At 38.7% G+C, this 26939-nt stretch overlaps 1 protein-coding gene and 1 long non-coding RNA gene across 20 annotated transcripts in view; one reads left to right on the forward strand and one right to left on the reverse strand.

Annotated features, from left to right (window-relative positions):
* The window catches only part of TCERG1 (transcription elongation regulator 1), a 36072-nt gene that overhangs the window by 5557 nt on the left and 3576 nt on the right, over nt 1-26939 (reverse strand). For 8 of the 19 annotated variants that reach the window (XM_083728224.1, XM_083728225.1, XM_083728239.1 and 5 more), the window contains 16 exons: nt 26692-26917; nt 25979-26131; nt 25151-25421; nt 24138-24380; nt 20718-20780; nt 19367-19567; nt 16632-16747; nt 15681-15769; nt 14797-14957; nt 13473-13566; nt 12968-13103; nt 11637-11726; nt 10253-10371; nt 7888-8038; nt 2559-2723; nt 1337-1519 (listed from right to left, as the gene is read on the reverse strand). In XM_083728224.1, the coding sequence (XP_083584350.1) occupies nt 1337-1519; nt 2559-2723; nt 7888-8038; nt 10253-10371; nt 11637-11726; nt 12968-13103; nt 13473-13566; nt 14797-14957; nt 15681-15769; nt 16632-16747; nt 19367-19567; nt 20718-20780; nt 24138-24380; nt 25151-25421; nt 25979-26131; nt 26692-26917 (2461 nt within the window). The remainder of the gene's footprint in view (nt 1-1336; nt 1520-2558; nt 2724-7887; nt 8039-10252; nt 10372-11636; nt 11727-12967; nt 13104-13472; nt 13567-14796; nt 14958-15680; nt 15770-16631; nt 16748-19366; nt 19568-20717; nt 20781-24137; nt 24381-25150; nt 25422-25978; nt 26132-26691; nt 26918-26939) is intronic. The other 11 variants (XM_083728235.1, XM_083728226.1, XM_083728227.1 and 8 more) reach the window with 3 other exon arrangements.
* On the forward strand, nt 2730-5572 carry LOC310839642. The gene is made up of 2 exons (XR_014561577.1): nt 2730-4019; nt 4060-5572. It is a non-coding gene; the product is annotated as an uncharacterized lncRNA (long non-coding RNA).

Genomic DNA, 26939 nt, shown 5'->3' on the forward strand with positions numbered 1-26939 from the left:
TGGCCAATGGAAAAAAGGGGGAAAGGAAAGATGGATAATTTAGCTCTTCTGAAATCATAGGGCTTTAGGGAAGGCATCTATACTCACATCAGTCTCTTATGGGATTAAAATCAACAGGAAACAATTTACCGTATTTTTCGCTCTATAACACGCACCTGACCATAACACGCACACAGTTTTTAGAGGAGGAAAACAAGAAAAAAATATTCTAAACGAAACAGTGGCTGTATGATTTTTGTGGTTCATGCTGTGGCCACAGACATGTGATCTGACAGTGAGTTTGGGGTAGCCCAATACAAAAATCCTGAGGATCCATGTGGATCCGTGCTTTGTAACCACGTTTTAAGTGGGGAGGGAAGGAAAAACACTCAAGGGACAAGGAGCACACGTGGGGTGTGTGGAGAAGGATGCTGCTAATAATGCAGGAGAGGCTCCTCTCCGGCTTTGCTCCTTTAAAACAAGCAGGCTCTGCTTCTCTCCCTCCTCCCCGGCAAGAAAACCAAGATAGTAACCACTCTGAGACAAATCAAGAAAAATTGCGACCAACACTCTCCCCCAACAAGCGCAGTGAGGTCAAAACACACACACACAGAGAGAGAGAACTGGCCCTAAAGTCGCAGGGCGCTGGGAGAGCGCAGGGAGAGTGAATGGAAGCAAGAGAAGGAGAAGGAGCCCTCACACACACACAGACAGTCAATTCTAAAGTCGGAGGGAGAGCGCAGGGGCGCAGGGAGAGTGAACGGGAAGCAAGAGAAGGAGCCCTCACACACACACAGACACACAGAGTGTCAATTCTAAAGTCGCAGGGGCGCGCAGGGGCGCTGGGAGAGTGAACGGGAAGCAAGAGAAGGAGCCCTCACACACACACAGACGCACAGAGTGTCAATTCTAAAGTCGCAGGGGCGCAGGGAGAGTGAAGGGGAAGCAGGAGGAGGAGAATGATAGCTCAAGCACACACACACACACACACACACACAAAGCCCCTACAGTGGCTAATCCAAAATCGGACAGCAAAAAACTGCAGGCAGGGACAGAGAGCACGGGGTTGTTTTAAAGCAGCCAACTCCCACTCTGCTTCTCTCCCTCCTCCCCGGCTCCGCTAGCTGACAGGAGCCGCTTACACCCGCTTTGCTGTTTCAAAGCAAGCCACGGACTGCTCACGACTGCAGCAAATTCCCCCGCCGTCTGTAGGCATTCGCTCCATAACACGCACAGACATTTTCCCTTACTTTCTAGGAGAAAAAACTGCGTGTTATGGAGCGAAATTTACGGTAATGTGTTTTCTATACATAAGTGCATACCTGACCTTGTTAATTTCAACACACAGGAACCTCACCATATCAGATAGGAGAGCTTTGAAATTCTGGATGGCCTCTTCTCGTTTGTGCTGCTCTCGTTCTCTATCAATCTCCTTTGTCTGTTCAGAGCGAGCTTTCTGAACTTCTCTCTCTCGTTCACGCAAGCTTGCTTCAATGCGAGCCTGTCTTTCCAGTTCTTTTTCTTTTTCAGAATCCACATTCTGAAATGGAAGCCAAAATACACATTACATTCTGCTTAGACTAGCTACAAATTTTAACACAAACTGAACTCAAGAAAAAAACTGATAAAGCAAATTAATGCAGCTAGGTAAAAATCCATTAAACTGCTGCTGCTAGTGTAAGGTTTCAATTAATTTTTTTAAGAATGTTTGTTAACTATAGTTATCACAGCTCCGATGGGTTATACAAATGAAAGACACTGAGTTGTATCCAACTGGTATCGCTCCATTAATGAAGTGGAATCAAAGCAATTCCTCTTCAGCAGCACCCCACCCCCTCCCATGATATTACAAGGGTTCCTTAATTCTGTACAGCATATGGAGAAAGGAGGGAGAATTCCTAACCATCATCTTAAAATCTGTTATGTGGCTGGAAGGCTCTGCTGGATCAAAGAGCCTTTCATCAGTGGAGGGACACCAACCCAACCCAATGCATACTAAAAGATGTGGTAAGATTACCTTCAAAATCAGAACTACTGAATGAAGAATAAATCAGGGCTAGGATTCAAGTAAGTGCATGACTAGTTCTACAAGTTCAAGCCAACTTTGGTCTTGTACTGGCAAAACATGCCAAGGACTTTCAAAAAGGAGTGGCGAAAGTCCAACATTTCATTGGGCATCGTGAAGTCATTTGGAATACCTAAAACATCCTCAGGGCCACCTTACTCCACTCCCTTCTCCTGCCTCCAAGAATAGGGTGGCTATTGGTCCAAAACTTCCCCTAATCCCTCTATCATCAATCTACAGAATCTTATGGACCCTAGGATGGCCTTCCAGATTGTGCTCTTGTTCTTTTTTATATATAATATATATCATGTGTCACCTCAAGAGTGTGTTTTATAAGGCAATATAAATAGGTAAGTAAGTAAGTAAGAACCCCAATCTGAGACTATGGGGCAATTCCTACCACTGCTAAAAAAACTGATTTATGCTTGTGTGGGGTATTCCAAAGTCTATTGTCAATTGCTTCATCAGTGAAATACTACGCACATGGAAGTAGCTTCATTAGTAACACACGTACTTTGGCTATTTTTTCAATGTACTGCTTAAAAAGATCCTCCCTTTGTGAAGAGCTATCCACAGCTTTGTAACGAGGGTCAGTCTCTACTTTGTCCTTCACTTTGCTCCAGCGAGACTGACTGTCCAAGTGGTGATTAGATAACAGTTCAAAGAAGTCCATTTTGATCTATATTTCAAAACATAAGACAAAAGGAAGAAAAAGGGAACAAAAGAAGTCACTTAGACTTCTGAATGCTTGCAGTGTAATTTAGAAATAAATAGAAGCAGACTCACCGTACAGCAAAAACTATTTTAATTTAATAGATTCAAAACTAGATGATTCCATTAGAATATTAAACTTTAAATTTAATCCACTGCCACTTTGAAAGAGAGATTTGATTATATATTAAAACATGATACAGAAGCCTTCAAAATGCAATGTGACTAATTCCTTTAAGGCTACTGCACAGTCATGAGAATCTTAGGACATTACCTAAAGAGGGTGCTTACACATGTCGAAGAGAACCATCTCAATAGTTAGGGCTTGCTTGAGAAGTTCCTACAACAGCAGCTCTAATCTGCTCTTCCACTTAAAAGAGCGTGCATTATATACACAACTGGTATTGCTCCTGCAGTAACTGCACAGGAAACCCAGAATGTAAATATGGGACTAGTCCTCATATTTACTGAAACTGTCCTCTACATGCATGGCAGGGAAACACAAATGTGTAATGTGCACTGTGGGACATATGTGTTCATTTGTGCAATCCTTCCACCTTAAGGAAGTGTGTGCATGCAGTCTAAGTCCACACCACTTATAACGAGAGCCTGCTTTGATAAGTAGTCCAGAGCTCTAGAACACAAGTGTATACTATACTTTTGGATTCTAGCCATGGTATAATCCACTGAAGATTGTTGGTTCACAGAAGCAATGCTTGGTGGGCTACACCCTTAGATTTCTCATTGCACTTTTAAGTAACAACTCACTGAATTAAGGAATAGAATCATAGAATAAAGTATCAATATTTAAATGCGAGCGTAAAAATGGGCTCATTAATGTTCCAAGGACACCATTGGTAGCAGCTAGCAATGGATAATGATTTCAAAACTTGGTATGAAGGGCTCAATTAAGTTTCATACAAAATAGTGAGAAGTTGTCCAAACATAGTTATCTGGCTAAATGCAAGCATAAATCATAATAGTATAATTCAGTCTACAATGTAATGTTTCATGAAACAATTCTCCCTTCCATATAAACAAGTACAGCAAAACATAAGCATTATTTTTCTCTTCTTCCTTCCCCCTCTCTCCCAAGTTATTTTTTTCTGTTGGCTTCCCTTGGAAATTCTGGAATTTTCTTAATTTTATGTATGACAGGGATGTCATTGCAGAGCCTTTGGTACTGTCACCTGGATGGGTGAAATCACGTAACTACAAGGCACAGTAGCACATCATAATCTGTTTGGATGAATCAACTTCTCATGTTGTTGTGACAGTGAAAACCCACCTTTTCAGGAGTTGAGATAGCATCAACAGTGGTTTGTGCATGTATGTGGGAGAAGTGGAGTGTCCTCCAGGTAGTGGTGCTTCACAGAGAGGTGGCAAGACTGGAGCAGCTCCAGGTTGGTGGCAGCTCCACAGATGCACTGCCAACCAGAGCTCTCCTGACCTCGTTCCCTCCCAGTTATTCTAGCACTGCCACCGGCACCTCTGCCCCATGCATGGCTGCTAGATAGTAATAGTACAATTGCTGCAATCACATGGGAAGATGCTTCACACAAACAACTTATGCTCACCCGTAATCAGGCCTCTGACCATTAAGAAACCTTTTACCAGTTATCTTATCTTTCTAAATGGCTAAGCCCTGCCAAGGGGCCAAGTTTATCGCTTTAAGAGCATTCACAGCTTCTTTCTGAGATTAGAGAGATCATATTTATTTTAGCTCTAGAATGGATATTATTCCATTGTAAGACAGGCTATATTATAAATCTCAACTCCCACCCCCAAACCCAAATCATGCATGCAACCCCAAGTCTTAATGCATTATAGGACACCAAATCTCAATGACTTAAGTATGATTAACAGTGCAGCTTGATGCCTTGATGCCTTACCAGCCAATTAAAACTTGCATTCTAGCTTCCTTCAATTATTAATTACTACATAAAAATAATGCTAATAGTCTGTAGCTCTCCCTCAACACTTATGTTTGGTTCTTGGCACAGTATTATGCGAGGACAATGAATTTTTTAAAGTTCAAAGGCAAATAAAATCATGAAAAGGCTGCACAACACTGCGTAGAGCAATTTTTTTCTCCACCAATGGCAGATTTATCAGAGTAGTATTTAAGAAAATATTCAGTAACCTTATAGCTATTTTTTAATGGTATTTGTTATTCCAAAGTTGAACTTAAGCACAGCATGCAACTAGTATCAAAATAGAAAGCTTTCTAAGCCAGATATATGAGAACAACACTTACAAAATTAAAAACAAAATGTGTTTCTGTGGAAATCTTTAAAGTAAGGGTCATTGTACAGGCACACCTAATCAATTATTGCTATTTTTCTACTGTACACAAAGCTAATCTTCAAGTGATAATTTAACTGGGATTCATTTAGAAGGCTTCAGAACATTACAACACAATGAAGGTACAGTAACAAACCTGCCTGACATCTACACAGCATGCACCCGTCTCTCTAGAAACCAGCAGCTGCCCTCCTTTTTCTAACTTGAAAGCCAGCATGATCTTACCACCTAGTGCTGCAGGAACATACAGTATTCCAACTAAAGGCAACCCTTCCATGGACTTTTCTACCAAATCCAGCCAATCCATTCTCCTAATATTTTAATATAATTCTAGGGTTTAGGAAACATGCAGGTTTTCTGGTTTCATACAGTGGTGAGAACACCACATTTTACTTGAAAACTGTCACCCTTCAGGAAAAGCAAAGTAGAAAATGAAAAGCGTAAATCCAAGATTATAGATACTAAATCCATAAATGCAGTAACGAAACTGTACCTCTATTCTGGCTTGATTTTGGGGAGGAAAAAACAACATAGACATGGTAGCTGGGGGGGGGGGTCGCTGAAGTTTTTCTAGTGAAAAGGAAGGGAGGCAGAATTGTTGAGTTATAGGGTACTGACCTGGCAACTTTCAGCTTAGTTAGACCTTACTGAGTGGAGCTATATAATACACTTATGAAAGATGAAACTCCTCAGTTTAGTTGATGTGCCTTATATCTCTTCCTTCAGCATACAAATAGTCATATTTCTATTCCTAAGGGAACTTTGCTATCTTCTCTCTTTAATTTCACTAAACAAGTGAACCACAGAGTTGGAAGATGCCAAAACAAACAAAACCCAAATCACTTACTTTAAAGGTTTGTGGGAAATCACAAAATTATAGTATTAAATTAGAGATAGAGAACCTGAAGCCTTACAGATATTGTTTGACTCCAATGCCCATTACCCCCAGCCAGCAATGATAGGAATTGGAGTCCAACAAAATCTGGAGGGCCACAGGTTTCTCTGCCCCTGCATTAAACCTCTTTTTGGGAAGAGAAGAACTGGCTGAGAAAGCTTTACTTAACACTTTAAGCATATTTTAAATCAACTTTTATGTTTCTTGTGGAATCAAAAAAGCATGTATGGCTGAAAATACTTTGCTTTTATTTAGGAGGATTTTTCTCCTCTTTTTGCAGTTTACACATTCTGGGCACAACTCTCATCACTTCACAAGGAAAAAACTGAAAAAAATGTAAAGTACCGGAACTGCGGGAGGCTAAAGTCACCACACAGAGATACCAATTCTTTCCTCACTAGGGAATCCCATAATACTTTGCGTGTCAGTGATTGACAGCTGTCAGACTGAACTGATTGACAGGCCGCACAGCACAAAACTGTAAAATCTATCCACTTGTTACAAAACAGAATACATAAAATGGTTACAAGAGGCTTTGGGAGAAAAGAAATAATTAGTTTCAGATGCAAAGATAAACACATTTATTTAACACAAAATCTTGTTTGATGTAGCTCATGCAACATAAAATAATTTACTTATTAACTATTCATTTTGATAATGGCTAAGATGCAACAATAATGTTTAAGCCATGATTACAGATTAAAACAAGTAAAGTGCAATTTAGGCTAGTTCTAGGTTATACATGTTCACCTCTACAAAGCTAATCATTCTGGTGCATATAGAGTTGATGTATCATAGAGTCTACAGGCACAATCCTGTACATATCTATCAGAAGTTCCATTGAGTACAATGGGGCTCAATATCAGGTAAGTGGGTAAAGGACTGCAGCCTATGAGACTGAGCAGTGCATCAAGTAGTTGCTGGGCTGAATCTCATGCCTAGTATGAGTGGCCTTATGTGAGTCACTCGCCTTTATTTTCAGTTCCCAAAGGAGTTCCATCAAACGCTAGTGTGGAACAGATGCTTGCTCACACAATAGGGCAGCAGTGGGGAAGTGAAATACTCAATACGTGGGTGGAAGTCCGCTTGGACAATGTTGGATCCTACTCAAAGGATTTTCCGATTATCATTTTTTGCAATATTAAGATTTTTGCATTTCAGCTGTGACTGTTTTTTATTCCTATACGACAGGTAACTTTTGCCTGAAAGTTTTGCCTCTATCTATGCTACTTATTGAAAGGAAATTATATTAGCTTCACTTAAGAAGTATGTAAGGAAACAGAAATCCCAGAAATGATTAGGTTTCAAAGGTGTATGCTAGGACACTGAAGAAAGTTGCTGCATATTTTGATGCTAACGCTTTTTGAAGATACTTTGTAGCATCCACCTTCCCCAGTGATGTGCACTTTCTCTCTTGTATTGACAGTGCAGACAAATGACATTTGAAATTCATTAATCTTTCATAGGCGACCTTTAATTCTGATAAGTAGTCATGCTAAGATACATTTACTGGAAGATTAAAAAAAACCACTGAAGTGTTAGCATTTTGAAATTTGCCCACAAATAGTTCTCAAACCTTGCTTGCATCCCTGACAGAACGGGTATGTAATGGTCTGCTTGGAGTTTACCAGTCAGACATTTGTCCCCCCACCAAAAAAAATATATCTAGGATCTTAAAACCTAGATATGAATTTAGAAGAAAATTATAGTACATTTTCTAGAACATTAAACTTATTCCAAATTTAGAAGAAAAAACAGAGTAAAATGACCAACCCCACACCTCCAAATAAGATACAAATGCTTAAACTAGGGGGAAACAAAAGGAAAAAATAATTTGGGGGAGGGGGTGAAGGGCAAATCTAGAAGATTAGCATGGGCCCTTCCCCAATCCTCCCATTATGCTATTTTCACATCCTTGATATAAAAATCTTACCTTCTCTCCTCTGGTCTTCGAATCTTCTTTTTCCTTCTTTCTTGCTGCTGTGATAAACTCATTAAACAAGGCTTCCCGGTCTTTCATTTTTTCAATTGCTTTGAATCGTGAGTCTTTAGCATGCTTGGCTGCAAATTCACTAAAAGTAGTTCTGCAAAAAAATGGCAAGTGTACTGATTTGGCAGGGCTTTCGTAGACGGAAAATATATTCAAAAGCACAACTGTGTTTTGGTTCTGTTGGAATACATACACTAGGCACCAATATATTGGTATCCTTGCCACCGTTGAAGGTCCAAGACATAAAGTTTGTCTATTATTTTTTTTAGAAAGTTGACATGAACCAACTAAAACTTTTTTTAAAAAAAAATTGCACACACTGAATGCAGTTCTTCACATATAACATAATCCTTGCAGAAGACAAATTCCATGGTCATTCTGTCCTGATTATGCAATGTAAATTTAACAATGCTCTTTTGCCACCCAACACTGCCAGAAATAGAACCGGCATGGTACAAAAATTCAGATTCTTTTAATACTGTGAGCAAGGACAGTAGTGTCTGAAGGGTTTCCCACCTTTTCTCCCTGCAGTTTTAATTATTAACAGTACTCTCACCTCCAGGGCCAGATTCCAATTCTCAGATGTGCAGTAGATATAGTACTGCCACTTACCTCGAAAAAAACAAACACTACTGTGCTTTTTCCAAGGTCTGATGCTAATCTGGCCCCAGGTTTACGTGAGACATTATAATCCTACGAATGTTTTCATCTCAGCATGGAAATAATTAGACTTGGGCAATCCCGCCTAATGTTGCTGTAGGGTAAATTAAAACAAGAGAATAATTGGGTAGCTTATTCAACTGACTGGAAGTGAATGTAAACCTAAACTAAAGAAAGTGAGCTGCAAAAGCAAGACTGGACATGGATTTCTGAGCACACAAAGCACAAATATGATTTTTAAGGAATGCAAACTTCCAAATGGGCACTGTTACCTTGGATTAAAAAAGGGAAATTAGTTAACAAGACTTGCAGGTCCTTTGGAGATTGGTTTTAATCAACAGTGGGTAAAGAAGACAAACATAATATATAAATGATATATACTTCTGTGTCCTTTGGGGTGCAAAAAAGTAGTATGAAACAATTAAGGCTAAGTAAGGAAAATGGTTACACTAACAAAGCAATTATTTTCAAGCTCAGTACTGTTCAACAAAGATGGGCAACCTGAATCCCTTGACTTTATTTTATGTGGCCCACAGCCTAATCTCAAAAGCTCTTTGTAAGCAATCAGTTCAGACTGCTGGTGAGAGTGACTCATCACTCCCTGACAGTCTGCTGGACAGGCAGGAAAGAGGAGAGAGAGAAAAGGGGGCATAAGACAGAGAAAAAATGTGGTCTCACCCACCACTGGCCCTGGCCCTGCCCACATATGGCATGTGGCCTCCAACCGATTACTCCTAGGGGAATGCGATCCCTGACAGAAAAAAGGTTGCCCACCCCTGCCTAATAAGTGTGTTTAGGGTAACCATTTGTAGACATCAAGTTAATTCAAGCAAAGTAGCACAACTTCTGAAGAAACATTTGGGTGTTTCACTGCATTTTACTGAAACCACAGTATTAACCTAAAGCAGACAAACATGTAATGCAAAGTAAATCCTAGCTAGTTTACACAAAAAGAAATACTTTAAAAGGAAATGATAGCTACATACTGTTGAACAATATATTGACAATGTCTTGCTTACAATGTAACTGAACTATGGAAACCTATTTGGTCATGAATAAATAATATAAAATTATTATTATTATTTATTCAATTTGTATATCACCTTTTCTCCTTAGATCTCAGGGCGGTTCACAACCTAAAATTACAAAGCTAAGTAGAGAGAATCCACCTGGTCCTTTCCCCATGCTGACTATGGAATAGCTTATGGAAACTTGCCTGTCATAGCTAGGGCCCATTTGCATATGTAGTTTGCTTAAGTAGAACAGACAGCTTTTAAAAAATACTGCTCAAAGTCACAAACAATTCTGGTACTAATATGTTTCATATTTACATAATGCTGGAAAAGAGTAGAAGTTCCCTATTATATTCTGTACAGTAATGTTGGTGTTTTCACAGCTAATCAAGATGAGGAAACCTACAGATTGGAGGGCATGGCTTGTGAACATTTAGGGCAAATAAATCCATCTTCCACACCTTGCCAAGCATTTGGGATTGCTTCATATCCTGAAATAGCCAGTGTCATAAAATTTGGATTAAATGACAGTAAACATGCAGAAGATAGTACTGGACTTCAAGTAAAACCAAGTCTAGCAGTACACAGTACCTGAAAAAAGCTTTAAATTTATTTATGTAGGAGGATATTCTTACCTGGGATTAATCTTCGCTTCTTCCATCATTTTCTTGAAATCTTCCTTAGCCTGCATTATTTTATTTTTCTTCTCTTTGCGCTCTTCTTCTGCCCTGGTTTTCACATACTGATCAAATACCTACAGAAACACCAAGGTATACCATTTGGAGCATTATCACCCTGTAAGTGGGGAGAACTCCAAAGGACAAGTGAAAGGCTAGGGTGCATCATTTGCAGTAGTATGAGAAGTTACCATATATGACCCCAAGAGTATTACTTCACTAAACTTGGACTCACTGAAATATTCCTCTCTATAAAAACTTTTATGTAAAGCCATTCAACATAAATTTTAACACTGTTCTTTAGGGCACCAAGTAACAATCACAGCAGCAACAGTACCGAACATAAAATAGTTGGACGCTTAAGAACTGTTTCCTTCCATCAGGATGAATTTCTGTATTTTTAAATTGCACAGAGGTCTTCATTAGATAATGGCATGCCCTTTGATAGATCTATATGTCATCACTCAAGCTGGGATCAAGCCCATCTTGAACAATGCGGCATGGAACAAGGGGGTCCTGCAGCTCAAGCAGCCAGGAGGGGAGGTGAAGAAGGGTATTGCCAAAGATACTGCTACATACGGAGACAGTGACATATTCTTCTCTATCAAAGCCAAAAAGTGTAATTCTCACTAAGAGAAGCTAATAGATAAGAGAAGCTATCAGAAAAGAGCCAGCTCTTTCTTCTTTCATACCCTCATAGCCAGCATTTAAGAATGCTCAATAACCCTAGAAACACTTTTATGGCAATATTAATGCAATCAAATTATCATTTATTCATGAGGACACAGTATCCACACTTATCACTAGTTAGGATAGGAGGAAAAAATTCCCACTTAACATTGGGCTATATGTGCATGATTTAATGAGAGACATACAACTGACCACCTTGGTTCAGAACCTGGTGGTTCTACCAAGTCTCAACTTCTAAATAATCACTCTGGAGATGAAGAAATTAAAACAGAGTACATAAATAAATCCTGATTGTTCCCTTTTGCAAATTTTACATTTCCCATTTATTTTCATCTTTGTAGTAAAAGATTTCACACAAGAATATTTTGGGTATGAATAACATATTCAGGGTTTCTTTGTCAAATACTCCTGTTAATATTTTTATACAAATCTCTGCGACAATTATGGTTTGGGGGTGTGGGACTTCGTACCTAAACATACATTTGAGTTTGAAGCTTTCATTTACCTATAGAAATTGTCAAGTTCTCTTTCTTAAGAAATACCTGGAACCTTACCCTTTCCCCACCCCATTTCCTAAACATTTGTTATCTGAAACTCCAGATATCACAGAATTCACAGGCCAGTTGTGTTTACCTGTAGGCCTTTATTTTACCTGTTTTCTTTCTTTAGGGTTAAGAAGCAGGTAGCGGGGATCAAAAACTATCTTGTGTAGCTCCTTCTCCCAAGTAGAAAATGCAGAAACCTTTTAAAAAAAATAGAAAGGGATGGAGTGGAAGAGAGAAAAGTGCTGATTTTCCTAGCAATTAAATTCACCCAAAGACAAGCAAGTCGTGCTATTTTGCTTGAAACCTACAGGACATCTGTTAGAGAAGAGCCATAACTGAAACCCTTACAGCAGTTTCATCACTAATAGATGACAAGCTCCAGGAGGTCAGCACCACAAATTTCCACACTAATTGGCTCCAAAAACGTCTACATAATTACACAGAACTAACACACATCTAATTACTCATTAAAATAGCCACTACTGTGTGACATTTAAAAATTGCCACATCAAAAGAGAGCCTTGAAGTTCTCTACTCTGACTTCCTATGCTGCCTGCATAGCTCTTTTTCTAAATGATCCAATGTCTCCCCCGCCCGCCGCCACCCCAAATAAACCCAAAGGTTTTGCACAGAAATTGTCTCTGGAGCACTTTTAAAAAGACAGGTTAACAAGGCAAACTTATAACATTTCATGGAAACTGCATTGGAAAAATCACACTGAAAGCTGATATTCTTTACTCTAACAAGAGAATTTTGAAATCAATTGCAAACATATGCGCTGTTCTCTTGTCCCACCCATACCAAGGCTCCAGGAATAGCAATGATAGTTGCCAAAAATGCTCCACTTCCCTAAACTGCCCCTGAAAAAGACAACTGTTGTGGGCTTCATTTTGCATGAAAAAAATATGCTACTGAAATCCAGACTTTATCTTCAGTACACATACATAGTTAACAGACACACTCTTCAAATGTGAAACTATCGTAGTATAAAGATTTGAACAGAAGCCCAATTTATCCAACTCCCCAAATTAAGATTACACACTCACCCAACTAGTTGTGTGCAACAATCCTACATCACAGAACTTCAACAGGTGAATAGGTGTGTGTGTGTTTCCCAATGGCATTCACTTAATGTGAACACTAGTTTTATCTTTGACCAGTTATTCTGCACATGTGCCTTCTGAACAATCAAACAACAACCAATTATCAAAGCACCGGACATCCTTATCATTAGCACCCATACAGAGTTGGAATATCTTATACAGATAACCAATATCCTTCAATCCTAACGACAGTATGGAATATCCTAACGACAGGAATAACTTGTCAGTGAAAGAAGAACAATATAGGAACTAACAGATTTTTCCATTATTTGGGCTAAAATGTCAGTGTAATCAGGAAACACCAAGGTTGACTTAATACAATAATAGTTTCTGACCCCTCTTTCAAGTAGCATGTCCTTGAACTGTTTCATTCGCGCTTCCAGCGGGACAATTGCTCTCTCTCGAGCAGCTTTAATTTCAGCTTCCATGGCAGCCTCCTTCTCTGAATCAATGTCTTTGTTTTCCTCCTTCCTATGAAAGTGAAGGCATACAAGACTCCATTAAAAAAATACAATTAAATCTTTAGCTTTACATCATTTTGGTAACATATGTTCAGGGTGGATTCCATTCAATGCATTCTATTCAATGCACAGTGGAACCAGAGATTATTTAACTTGGCCCAATACCCCCCAGACAATTCATTAAAAAATATGATTGAGCATACAACAATACTTTGGGCATACTGCAGACAAGCAATCTCACTCAATATGGTGACTACAAAAGCCACTGTGCAGTGTGGGAAACTTAGCTTTCCACACTGAAAGAGTTGAGCCCCAGTTCAGACTTGAAAACTTTAAAGCTCAGAAATTAATGCAGTCTTTCCTTTCATACACAACTTACTTCCGCTTCTTTGCTTTAATAGGTTCATCATCATTTGTTTCATCTAGCATTTCATGCTCTTCTTTTACTGTAAGAGAGGCCTCTATTAGCATCCCTATAGGTACAGTTCAGGGGAAAAAACACACCACTTATATTCGCTTGTTGTCTACATAAAGGTAAAGAATGCATCTCATGTTAATTTTAAGACATGCAAAGTTAGTCTATGAATACACATTAGAATCTCAATAAAGAATGCAATATTCCACCTTGAGGTTTTCCCCCACAATCAATAGGTATATTAATTTTATGAAATAAAATTAAACAACAGATAACATTTGATCAATAATGTATACTTCCTAAAAAATAATAATGTATGCTTCCAATTAATATCTATAATTTTTTAAAAATCCACTCTACCATAGCTTCCAGAACCTAATACATACCAGCCTCAGAGGCAGAGGCTCAAATCAGATAGAACAGCCAGTTATGGCTTGGTGTGAAATCTTAATTGTTATTATTTATAAATATTATATTCCACCCTTCCTCCCAAAGGAACACAGTGCAGCAAACACATAAGCGACACATTTATATATTTTTTTAAAAAAAACAACCTGTGAAATGTTGAGCCAGACTGAACCATATAGTTCAGGAATGACACCGTAGTTATTCTTTGCGGGATGCTAGGACTCTGTTACAATGTGAGTGCTGCAGTCAGCAAGGTCTCTGAAACTAATTTGCGCCGTGGCTCAGCTATGCCCAAGGTATGTAGTGTATGTATATACAGAATAAAAAGCACTTCAGTATTCCAAGTGTTTACATTGGAAATCTCACTAATCCTTTACCACCATCCAACCAAAAAGGCCAAATCAAGCTCATAGATGTGATGAACCACTGCATCTCCAACATCACAGAAGGGGATCCTGTATCCCCCCCCCAAAAAAAAAATCTCATCCCAGACCACCAGCCATGTTTCCCTAACTTTGTTCTACATGCCGGTGGATTTAAAGTAGAGGGAATTGTTGAGTGAAAGAAAACATTATCTTTTGAACCAATGGGAGATATCAAATATAGAGGACCTGCACTTCCTAAGATTATGTAAATCTTCACATTACTGAATATATGCTTAGTCTACTTTTAGCAATCAAAAATGATTTAATTTAGTCACAACTGAGTCCCAGAAGTCATGCATTGATCAATAACTTTTTCCAGTGCAGTTCTCTCTTGCTTCTAAATAAGCACAAAATATCTCTTGCTTTGAATAAGCACAAAAAAATGAACCTGTAAGTATATTCAAAATTGCAAAATAACCAAGACAAAATAGGAAGAATACTGTTTTTACTCTTACTTTGTTTTTTCACTTCATCTATTCCTTTTTTGTGTGGAGGCTCCTGAATAATTTTATCCACATCTGCTCTTCCAATTAAGTCATCTGGTCTATCCCACATAGACAGACGTGTGGTAGGGTTGTAAAAGAAAACCCTCTCATCACCTGTCCACACCACACACCTACAGGAAAGCCACAATCAATGGTTTATCAATACTCTATTAAAGTTTGTTTAACCTATAAGCATGCTTTCAGTTAATAAAATACAGAGGTCCCAATGCCTTTGTCACATGCTCTTAAACTCCATAAAACAACACTGTCCTAAGCATGCTCACTCAAAAATAAGCAACGTTGTATTCAGTGGGCTTATTCCCAGATAAATGTGCATATGATTATAGCCAAGATCAACAGCACTTAATTGTACCTGTCTGTACCAGAATGTTTTATAAAAACAAAGTAGACTTACGATCACTGCTAACTGCTGGTCAATCTCATACAAAAATAATGTAAAGCCAATTTTTTCTTTATACAACATGAAATGTATAATATAAGCCTATTGCTAACGTTACTGATTGATTAAATCATTGTAAATCTAACATCAATTTTATATTAAAAATAAACAATGAATAAAATGTTCACTATGAATAGAATGCACAGATTTAAAAGTAGTACTTATATATTCACAGTTACAGGTAGGTCTGCCTTTGTCAAAACAAAATAAAAAAATTCCTTCCAGTAGCACCTTAGAGACCAACTAAGTTTGTTATTGGTATGAGCTTTCGTGTGCGTGCACGAAAAATGCTCATACCAATAACAAATTTAGTTGGTGTATAAGGTGCTACTGGAAGAAATTTTTTTATTATATATTCACACTAATCAATCTGAGGGGAAAAAATGTTACTTACCATGGTGTACCAGGAATAGGGGTAGTAGCGACAGGTTTTGCTTTCTGAGCTGCTTTTTCTTCTTCCGTCATTTCTTCTTCTTTTGGTTCCTGGTGACAGATCAAAGGTAATTTAAAACCAACTGTTGCATTTATAGTGAATTGACAAGAAGGATAAGGAGGAACTATATAAAATCAATTAGAAATAAAAATTTGGAAATCAGTGAAACCAATGTGTAAGAAAAGTTTCTGAACTATAATGATTAATTCATTTTATGTTTAACACACACTAAGGGCAACATCCTAAGATGCCCACCTGCTTTTGCACAGTGGTTAATCCATCTGTGAAATGGGATGTCTGGTTTCTTTTTGCCCCTTTCCACCTGCACCCCCATGTGCCCCAAAATCTGCTCCAAAATAATATAAAAGCTGCCAAGAGTTTGTGCTATCCTTACTACTTTCAAAAGTATGCAATAGCACTTAGTTTTGATGTTTATGTTCCTAAATGTAGATCAAGTTTTCAATATTTAAGGCACTGAATGTGTGCCTTAATAACTGTGGACTGTATTCAGCTTGTTTTTACTTAGAATATGCATTTGAATAAATGAACCTAGGTTGTCATACTTATTCAACTGGTTGACACAAAATATGATTAACATTGGATACAATCAAGTTTTTCAGCCATTGAAGACTATCCACAATGCTTTACTTTCTAAGTAATTTGTAAAATCAAATATTGCTTCTAGTTAGTTCCTAAATATAAGAACAGCCTATTCACGTTAGAGAGCCGTCAATATGCTGCCAATATGCTCTCAATATCCAGACCAAAATGTGCACATTTTCTATTTTATTTCAGTTTACTTAAATGCATCTTCCACTTCATTCTACTTCATCTGCAGCTTTGTTTTCACAAACCAACATAAGAGTATTAAAATAAAGCAAAATTAAGCTGTAGGTTTCTCATGTCTTTTACCTCTTTTATAAGTTCCTTGATAGGTTCAATTTTGGGTTCCTCCTCTTCAGTCTCCATAGGCAAAGGGTCTTCGGCGGGCTCCTTAATGCTTTCTTTCATCTTCTCTTCTACTTTTTCTAGGGGAAAGCATTGTTTTTTACCTTCCACTTTCTGTAAATTCAAACTTAAGTCTCTTATCAGCATAATTATTCATAATGAAAAGTACATTTGAATGCTAGTGTTTTCATTTTTGTCAGAATTTTTCTCAACTATGGACATGTATCTGTGATTATACAAATTATTACACAGCTAGCAGAATGACACTGGGTGGCTATATTTCTGCTCCCAGACAGCTACACTTTTAGGTGCTGCATGATGCTGTTTAACATCTATATGAAGCTGTTAGTAGTGGTCATCAGGAGATTTGGGGTATATTATCATCAGTATGCTGATTACACCCAGCTCTATTTTTCTGTTACATCCAACTCTAGTGTGCTGTACAATTTTTCAATTTCTTGATACAGTGGTGGACTGGACAAGACCCAATACTGAGTCGAAATCCTGGTAAGATGAAGGCCTTGTGGGTGGTTTCCCAGTCCAGAAATCAAGAAAATCTGCCTATTGCCGACACAGCTGCATTTCCCTGAAGGAACAGGTATGTAGTCTGGAGAAGCTCCTTGACATGCAAGGAGTTCGAAGAAGCAGCTCTTTCACTAGGCAGTCTGGTTTTATTTAAAGCAACTGTTATTTACAGTCTTCTACTTATATTTCCAAAAGAAATATATTTTCATACTTGCTGTCTTTTCAAAATTACCATGGATATGCAACCGCCTTACATTGGTTATCTATGGTAAGGATGGCACTCGCTTCTGTAATCAGCAGATACCACAAGTACTTTAGAAAATAATTGCTAAATGTTTACACAACAAGGATGAGATAATATAGTGGTATTCTCTTGCTACTGATATGTGGAGATTTATATTGGCTCCAGGACTACTGTTATGTCTTTGTCCAAACTAAGACAGTTATCTATGCTGCAATTCTAATCTAGTTTGTTCTTAGCAATAAAGTTGCTGTTTTGTTAGGTATCCTTTGGGGCCTGCCTCCTTCTCTGAAATAGTATGAGATGGTGACAGAAACCCAAGCCTTAAGTGTTACAAAAATTGCTCAATTTCCAGCCCCAGAAAGCTTCAACAGACCCTCAGAATAACCAGTCTGGCAGAAAAGATTTGATTGTTGCTGCACAGCAACATTGTGCTACAAATGAGATAGGAGAAATTAGACTCAGCTCCCTCATGTTTAAATCCTTCACCTTTATTAAGGAAAACCAAGGATTATTAATTTTATTTAATTATTTATTTGATTTCTTACCCACCCTTCATCATTAAGATCCCAGGGCAGGTTACAGCAATTTAAAAATACAATTTAAACAAATTACGGACAAGACAATAAGATAGGTATTGAAAATAACTATGCAGAGCAGATTTGGTTAATTTTTTATTCTTAAGTGTAATATAGTTTATGAGGTGGAGTATTTCCACCTGAAATGTCAAAGCCTAGAGAGTCAACGGAATACCTTTTTAAAAACTCATGATTTGGGGAGCAAAAAGGAAGAGCTTATCAGTGACAGATTAATAGTGCTAGGCATCCTGTACAAAGGACTCTCAAAGAGTCATACCCTTTTCACACTGCAACAGAAATGCCAAGGCCAATAAGAAATGGTTTAAAAAATCTAAATAGAGAACATGAAGCAACCTGGAGATAGCTACTAAAAAGAATTCTAGAAATCATCCATCTGTAAGAAGAAATCCATAAAAAGCAAATACTTGGAGACTCTCAAAACAGTTGGCGGTAGGCTCCAGGAAAAAAACCAGGCATTTCTCAATTTAGACAAATGGAAGCTTAGAGAAATCGCAGCCTGGTGGTGGAGGTCTGCTATCCAGGAGCCCAAAGTCACACACGCAAAACTGGGGCATTTTGTAACAGTATGCCACATTAAGACAACAAGAGAAGCAATGAACTTCAACTGTGAGCTGGTAAGAAAGGGAAAGACTGTAAAAGAAGTAGAATCATCCCACTGAATCATCCCATAAGCTTTTCTGAAAGACCAGCTCCACTGGACTCCTCCTGTCCCTGAACTGTTTCCATTTATGTTGGTCATTATAAGAGTTGCAGAGCTTGCTTCCCCCCAACTTCTAACTCACCATGGCTTTTTCTTTCTGCGTCATGTTTTTTTAGATTTTGAGTCTGTAGACAGAGAGACTCTTAACTGTATGTAAGACATACAGTGAGGGACACGGGTGGCACTGTGGGTTAAACCACAGAGCCTAGGACTTGCCGATCAGAAGGTCAGCGGTTCAAATCCCCGCGACGGGGTGAGCTCCCGTTGCTTGGACCCTGCTCCTGCCAACCTAGCAGTTCGAAAGCATGTCAAAGTGCAAGTAGATAAATAGGTACTGCTCCGGCAGGAAGGTAAATGGCATTTCTGTGTGCTGCTCTGGTTTGCCAGAAGCGGCTTAGTCATGCTGGCCACATGACCTGGAAGCTATACACTGGCTCCCTCGGCCAATAAAGCAAGATGAGTGCTGCAACCCCAGAGTCGGCCACGATTGGACCTAATGGTCAGGCGCCCCTTTACCTTTATGACATACAGCAGGTTTAAAAATGCTAGAAATAAGCACACACATTCATCAGCCAATTTGTCTTTTTAATTTTGCAAAGCGTAACATTAGCTGGTCCAAAACTGAACACTATACCTTTCTCCTTCAGTTCTTGAGGCTTCTCCCATGTTGATTCCAGTGTCCTATTATTATAGTAGTAAGTCTTCCCATCTGCTGTTTTGTACTCTGTCCATTCAGAGACTGCTGTTGCTCCAGCCAATGTAGCAGGTGAAGCGGCAATAGCAACCTGAGGATGGATCATAGGTACAATAGGAGGAGCCATTCCTGGCAAGACACCTACAAAAGAAGGAGCAATAAAAAGGCAAGTACTGATAAAGTAACATTTTGTAAAATCCAAAGCATCGAACTGAAATCAGCATATACAGTGGCTTATTAATGAAACTGAAGCTACCAATACTGGAAGCTGAGACATTTCTTCTAAGCTGTGTGTTAGCACACTGTACTTGCACATTGCCTAATCACTACTGCCCTGTATACCCAGTCATGGATGGCACAAAATGTAGTAAATATTTGATGAATCTTGTGAATTTGCACTATTTTTTAAGTGTTGAGAATGAAGTTATTGCTAATTCCATACACTATCATAAGAATCAGCATTAAAAGAAGATGGGAAGGATTTACTGCTCTAACAAAGAGTAGTAAAACAATAAAGTCAGCTTCTTCAGTACAGATGTAGCATGATTATCAGGAAATCCTCTTAGTTCTCTCTATTAAATGGTCATGTGATCCAGCAAAGCCGACCCACACATGCAAGCAGAGCTTCCCCAGTGCCATGGAAGGGGAGAGAGTCCTGCACACTTACTGAGCTCCTTCAACCGCTGTCAGGAGCACCCAATCTTAGAAGTCAGGATCACATGTTTAGGTGCCAATACAACCCAGGATTTTGCTTTCGACTTTGATTTTTGGATTTTAAGGTTAAAATAACAGATGGTTTAATGCAGCATGAGACTAGTTTTTTTGTGAATATGTAAGGTACTGACAACAAACTCCTTTTTGCATGAAAACATATATCAAGGACAGCCTTTAACATGTAAGTTTAAACATAGACACAGACATACATACACATACACAAGCACACTAACATGCAAACAAAGTCTGATCACTGTACAAATAGCAGGAGGGGGGAATCAAACACTGTATCCCACATAGGAAAGCAAAAACAAAATATGGTTATGGAAGAGATTCACATGAACAGAGTAATTTAACTTGCATAAGTGTTGTTGTTTTTTAACTAATTAAGCTCATAGCCAGTTAATTGGGGGGGAATCTTGCTGACTACATGTGAAATCTGTATTTGTAAGTGTATTTTGAAAATAAAGATAAGAGATCCAGTTATTTGGGAAAAGCAAATAAAGGTAAAAACAACAACATTCACTACCATGCCAACTTACAGACAAAACAGACTAAGATGGTTTAAAAAAATTACCGGTCTTGGTGGTAGCGACTGTCTTTACATACGGGCAGCTGACTATTTGCATCATTGCTACACCTGTAAAATGGATAAGCAAGCATGTTGGAAAGCTGCCACTGCATGTCAGCTACCACTGGGAATCTGAGTAGTATCAATTTTCCTGCTACAAATTTAGCATGCCATTTTTTTTCCCAATGGCAGTGGGAAGCAAGCAGGAAGGTCTAAAATGCGTTTCCCTTTTAGTAAAGTGATTCCAGATCAATGACAAGTTCCTGCAATAATCTCGGATTATACTGAACATGAGGACTTAAATGACAATGCAGCCATCTTTTTTTTAAAAAATGAGGGAATGATGCAGGGATTTAAATTCAGTGTGGTCAAGCTTCTCCACCCCCTTGTGAGACAATGCTATGAAAGGTCATACTTATCTTGCCGTATTACAGCAATCTGTCCAGGATTAGTGCAAATAGCTCATTTAGCCCAATCCTATGCACATTTACTTGGAAGGAAGCCCCATTGTGTTCACAGGACTGAAGCCTTAGGAATGTATTTGGGGGAGCAGGGGGAGAAGAATGGTGGTGTTGAGAAAGCAAATCATACTAGAAGGCACAGGAGTATCAGTCTGAAGAGGGAAAACAGGCAAGGTTGAAGGTAAGATGGTGAATGCAAGTAAGGGACAAGGTAAAAGGCCCCCTCCAAAAGAAGAAAGGAAACAGAGAAGTTGAGTTGATGGCTCATTAGTTGCCTATATATGCTCTCCCTTGTATCTTCTCTCCCTTCGCCCACTCCTACCTCCATTCCGGAGCCAAAACAAATTACAAATTAGCTCTTTAAACACTACCCTAGCCACACAGAAGAGTCCCATGTGGCAAGGTAGGCTAATGTTTAAAGGACGCCTTTTAAGTTTATTCATTGAAAAGAGCAGTCAAGAACTGTTTTCCAATTGAAAAATGTTACTGACAGGTCGCATAGGATGGGACACCCAGCAATTGAGGAAGGAGGGGAGGGAAACAAGGTTGAAGGGACATTCCAGACAATAGATAATTTAAAGAGGTACCAAGTCTATAGTACCTTCTAACACTAGAAAATGCAAGAACGTAAACCCTGCCCAAATTTCTTTTAGAATATTTTTATTCCCATATTTTGAGATGCACAAAATGAAATTAAATCCCAAGTTCAAAACAAACAAAAAACAAAGTTTCTTCAAGAGTGTCCAATACAAAAACATTCAATTATCATTCATGGGTTTTTGTATTGCATTAGTCTTCCAGAAAATATCTTTTCTAATAATATTCCCAAGCTTTATTCATGCATGGAACAAAATGCACAACTGCCAAGTCAAGCAAAATATTTGCTGATATATGTTAGGGTGTATTTACGTTACAAATTTGCAATGAATGTAGAGGTTAATCTTGTTAACCATGTTTTGAATATGCCTGAAAATTAAGGGTAGAGCTGCAATCCTAAACAGATTTACTAGAGAGTAAGTATCATTACAGTGTGACTCACTTCTGCATAAGTATGCATAAGATTGTGCTATAGAAAGATCACTGAATCTGGCCAAGTTTTTGTTCAGAAAGATTTTTGAGAAAAGTAGCCATTTCCACTGTCAAACTTGTCATGTTAAAATGTATCAGTAGCCTATAGTATATGAACTATAACTAAACACTTAAGGCTGAAGGGGAGAAAATAATTCGAACAGCTACTTCTTCACGTACAATAGCAGTAGTGACAATGTAAAATACATTTTCAGTATTTGAAGATGTTACTGGATGTTCCCACATCTCTTATTTTTTTCTTAGTGCATTAGTATTCTAACTTGACTTGTTTTTTATGCTACGAAAAGACTGTTTAGAGGCGGCACATAGGATTCTGCCTATGGAAATGACAAAAACTACACTATTAATTGGATCAAGACTTGCAATCAGCAGCTTTCTGCTCACATTGGAGGAAGATGTGGAATTTTCACCAATTCCTCCTTCCTTCTGTATCTCCTGTTGTTGCTGTTCCTGTGCTAGGTAGTTTCTGCTGCTTTACCAATCACATTTCTACTTTTCAGAATAACTATTGGAATTCCATATTGTATATTTTAAGATCTCAGAGGTTTCACTATTAAGACAGGCACCTCGGCCAGTAGCACTGAAGCCAAACTAGAAGAGTTTCATGAATTTGAAAAACATATCTTTGTATAAATGCCGACATATGTCACTGGCACTAGATGTAGCTTTTATAAAAAGTTAACCTTTTTTCAGTCAGCTGAGGTGACTTAAGAATCCTGGTAATGCTAGAATCCTAAGTAGGGCTTAAACACAACAGCCTATTAAACAGGTGGAAGAGAGTATTCTTCTTGTTTGTTACTATGCATTTTTGTGTTTTTATATTGTAAACTGTGCTGTGATCCTCAAATGAACAGAAGAATAGAAATTTTTATAAATAAAAAATAAAATAGACTATAGTAGTTATTATATACTAGCAAATTTCCAAACACACTTCCCACATAGGTCCAAGATTCTGTCTTCAACCATATAGGTCTGAAATTATTCCAATTTCAGAATGAAGCTATATGACCCGGCCAAAAAGTACTTGTGTATGTGAGCACCACCAAATCCTCTCCCTGTCTGTAACACAGTCTGTCTTTAAATTCTAGGGGTACAAGTGATGGCAAGAAAGGGAGGACACCATAGGTGGCACCATGGATTTGAACTTTTTTTGCACTGACAGATAATTAAACCCTATCTTTGAATTTATTAATTCATTTTATACTGTCCTTCAATGAAAGTTTACTGATTCCATCTTGTAATTACCACTTGGCAAGGTAACAACTGAAGTGTATTTCTTCTGCACTCAGTCAGTTTTACTCTATCAATTAGAAATATGCATACATTAATAGCTGCACTGTAATATGTGACTCTACAACTAATGTTTTGTAGAGCTTGTATAGGTAATTAACCAGTTTAATAAGAGTTAATGCACCAAAGCAGCTATTTACTTCAAGACAGTAGTCTACTTCTACCAAGACATCGCTTAATTTAAAGTCAGCAAAGCCTAGTATCACATTCTTAGGGTGCAATCCTAAGCATGTCTACCCAGAAGGAAGCATTCCCAGGTAAGTGTGTATAGGATTGCAGCTTAAGTAACAAAGACAAGGTGAATTTCTTCCAACCATGAACTGTTAAACCAATAAATTGTGTTTGAAGTATAATATGTATTCATGCCAAAAAAAAAAGGGTTTTACATGACTTCTTGCCAATAAAAATAAATTCTGGAATATTTTTTTTACTCTAAAAAGCCTGTCAGCTAACTCCAAATTTGTTGAAGAATATATTTTAAATGAAGAGGATTCAGGCAAATTCCATACACAGTAGACACATGAGTGCAAACAAATTGACAACATGGACATGTGGCTGGCAAGACAGTCATAGTATCTCAATTTACCTGGAAGTGGAATAGGCATGCCAGGAAGAGGAACACGAAATGGAGGTACCATTACTGGTGGGAAAGCAGGAATTGCTGCTGTCGGCTGAGGTACTGCATGAGGTACTGCAGGAGGCAAAGTCTGTGGGACTGGCTGGGGTACAGTCTGCACAGATGTAGCAGAAGGAGCAGAGGTTGAAACACTGACTGAAGGTGTGGCAACTGAAACAGCTGAGCTGGGGGTCTGGTCTTGTGTTGTAGGTGCTGATAAAGAGAACAAACATCCAAAACCCTATATCATACATGTATAAGCTCCATGTATAATATGATTCACCAACATTCCCTTGTAAATTGATGCCAAATTCATTATGCTCTCATAAGTAATTTACAAAACTATGCAGTTTTCGGAGGGGCCACTTAAGAACTTGCAAGTTATTTCATTTTAGTATAAACTTCAATCTTAATGCCAAGATTATCAAGGTGCTCTGCTAGTGGAGTCACCAAGAGGTTTCTGCTGCAAGGATCAAATAATGAAATAATCTCTGCAGCTGCAAAAATTTACCATACACACGCACACTCACCTCAAACAGCCTAGGCAAATTTCTGAAAATAGCTGATAATGGGGTTTTTCAGCTTTCTTCAAAGGATTAAGATTTTATTTCATTTCCACATTTTCCATAAAATGCACCTAACAAACCTCCAGAGCAGTGGCATGAGTTTTCTGTTGATTCATCAAACAGCAAATAAAGTCATTTGAACAACTGATGTATTAGGAACTTACATTGCTCCTACTCAAAATAAAAGAACAAGGAAACTACACTATACCATTGCAGAGTGAAGGTATACTTTGTAATATAAAGCAAATTTTTGAAACATAATGAAAGCACTTCAGCATATGCATGGCCACAGCATAATGCAGATATTGTATATTCAATATTTCCCTCTATAACTCAGACAGTAAGCATTCTAGAATCCTATAGCACCTCCAAGTGGTGCAATAATTTAATATTAAACTCAGCAGCAATTTTACTTACTGGAAACTGTTTGTGAAACAGACGTCGTTGTGGTACTAGTAGATGTTGTAGATGACTGACTATTTGATGATGGAGATGGAGATACTGATGCAGGACTACTAGTAGTAGGTGTGGAACCACCTACAGCTTGAGCTTGGGCTTGAGCCTGGGCCTGGGCTTGAGCCTGGGCCTGAGCAGCAAGAATTGGTGTCAGTTCAGACTGCTGAATAACTTTCACTCCATCAGGTTTGGTCCATGCTGACTCACGTGTCCGTGCATTGTAATAATAAACCTAGAGGCAAAAAAGACAATTTTATGCTACTGTACATAACCTAGTTCTTCCTTTCACCTTTCAGATCCTACCTGTGAAAAAGTCTCAAAATCAATATAATTGTTAGAAATTTTTCTTAGCATTCTGAAGGCTTTGCAATACTACACAACCACCTTAACAAATAAGATTAGTAAGGATGCAAGCCTAATTCCCTGATCAATGCTGCTAGAGGGGGTTGGGATTCTGCAGACGTGTCCATTCACTGAGCATGATCCTGCAGGGGATTCTGCTGCCATAAAGGTTACCACTGTGCCTGCCAAAACTGTGGGCAGTTGTGAAGTTATCCATGACATGGGGCCCCAAATCAAGGTGCGGCATGCAGAGCAGGGCCAGCCATGGAACCACTAGGCCCTGGGCTGGTCCTTTTACCAAAGAGGGGAACAATTCAGACCCCCCCCCCCCGTGGTGCCAATGTGAAAACCTCAAATACACACCTTCTGCCTTTCCCAACAGGATTGTTGTATCTTCAGTGCAGCAAGACAACAATTATTACTATTGCTACTAGGGATAAATCTTACCTTTCCATCTGGAGTTTTGTTTTCTACCCAGATCTCTTCAGTAGGTGGCATTGTTGGTGTTCCAGGGGCAGAGACAGGTGGCATCCCTGGAGGAAACATCATACCAGGAGGTGGTGGCATATTTCCCATTGGAGGTGGCATGAAAGGTGGTCTCTACAAACATATGCAAGAGTAAAAATATTACAAGGGATGTTCAAATTCACAGTGCCTTCATAACTAACCAAATCTATCCAGAAATAAGTCCCTATGGGATGTATCCAACTAAATCGCTGCATGCACAGAACATCTTCCCCACACACAGCAGAACTTTCCCAGCCTCTCCTCCCATTGCATGCCCCCCAAAACTGTTCTGAAAAGAGGAGGAAACAAATGAGTTGAGAAATAGGAAGGCTGATGAAAACTCCATCAAAGCCCTAGGGAGAAAAGGTTGTGGACTGTTGCCCCAAGCAAGAGAAACAGATGAAGTTTCAGGAAGCAGAAAATTGGAAGGCTGAGTGAAAAAAGGCAAATAATGATAGTGTTTTTTTAAAGTATATGACAGCAGAGAAAAAGAAAAAAACACCTAATATTAACATAACTTTAATTCTTTGGACAAAAAAGGTGGTAAGGGCTATTGGCAAATGGATGATCACAGTTTTCACTGCTGGAACAAGCAATCCTTCAGACATTAAAAAATAAAACGGATACTGTCCTCATCTCATACATATTTTTACCTGTAGATGTGGAGGTCCCATAGGTGGAGGAATTCCTCCTGGGGGTGGCATTGGAGGCATATTTGGATCAAATGGAGGACGTCCAAACGGAGGCCGGGGTGGTGGTGGAGGGCCTCGCATCATACCAAAAGGTGGAGGTGGGCGCATAAGAGGTGGTGGGCCTCTCATGACAGTGTTTGGTGGAGGAGCTGGTCCACGAAATCTCAGTGCTTGTTGTTGAGCCATTCTGTGAGCAAACCAAAATGAAC

This window comes from Podarcis gaigeae (assembly GCF_964106915.1).
Source record: "Podarcis gaigeae genome assembly, chromosome: 2".
NCBI lineage: Eukaryota > Metazoa > Chordata > Lepidosauria > Squamata > Lacertidae > Podarcis > Podarcis gaigeae.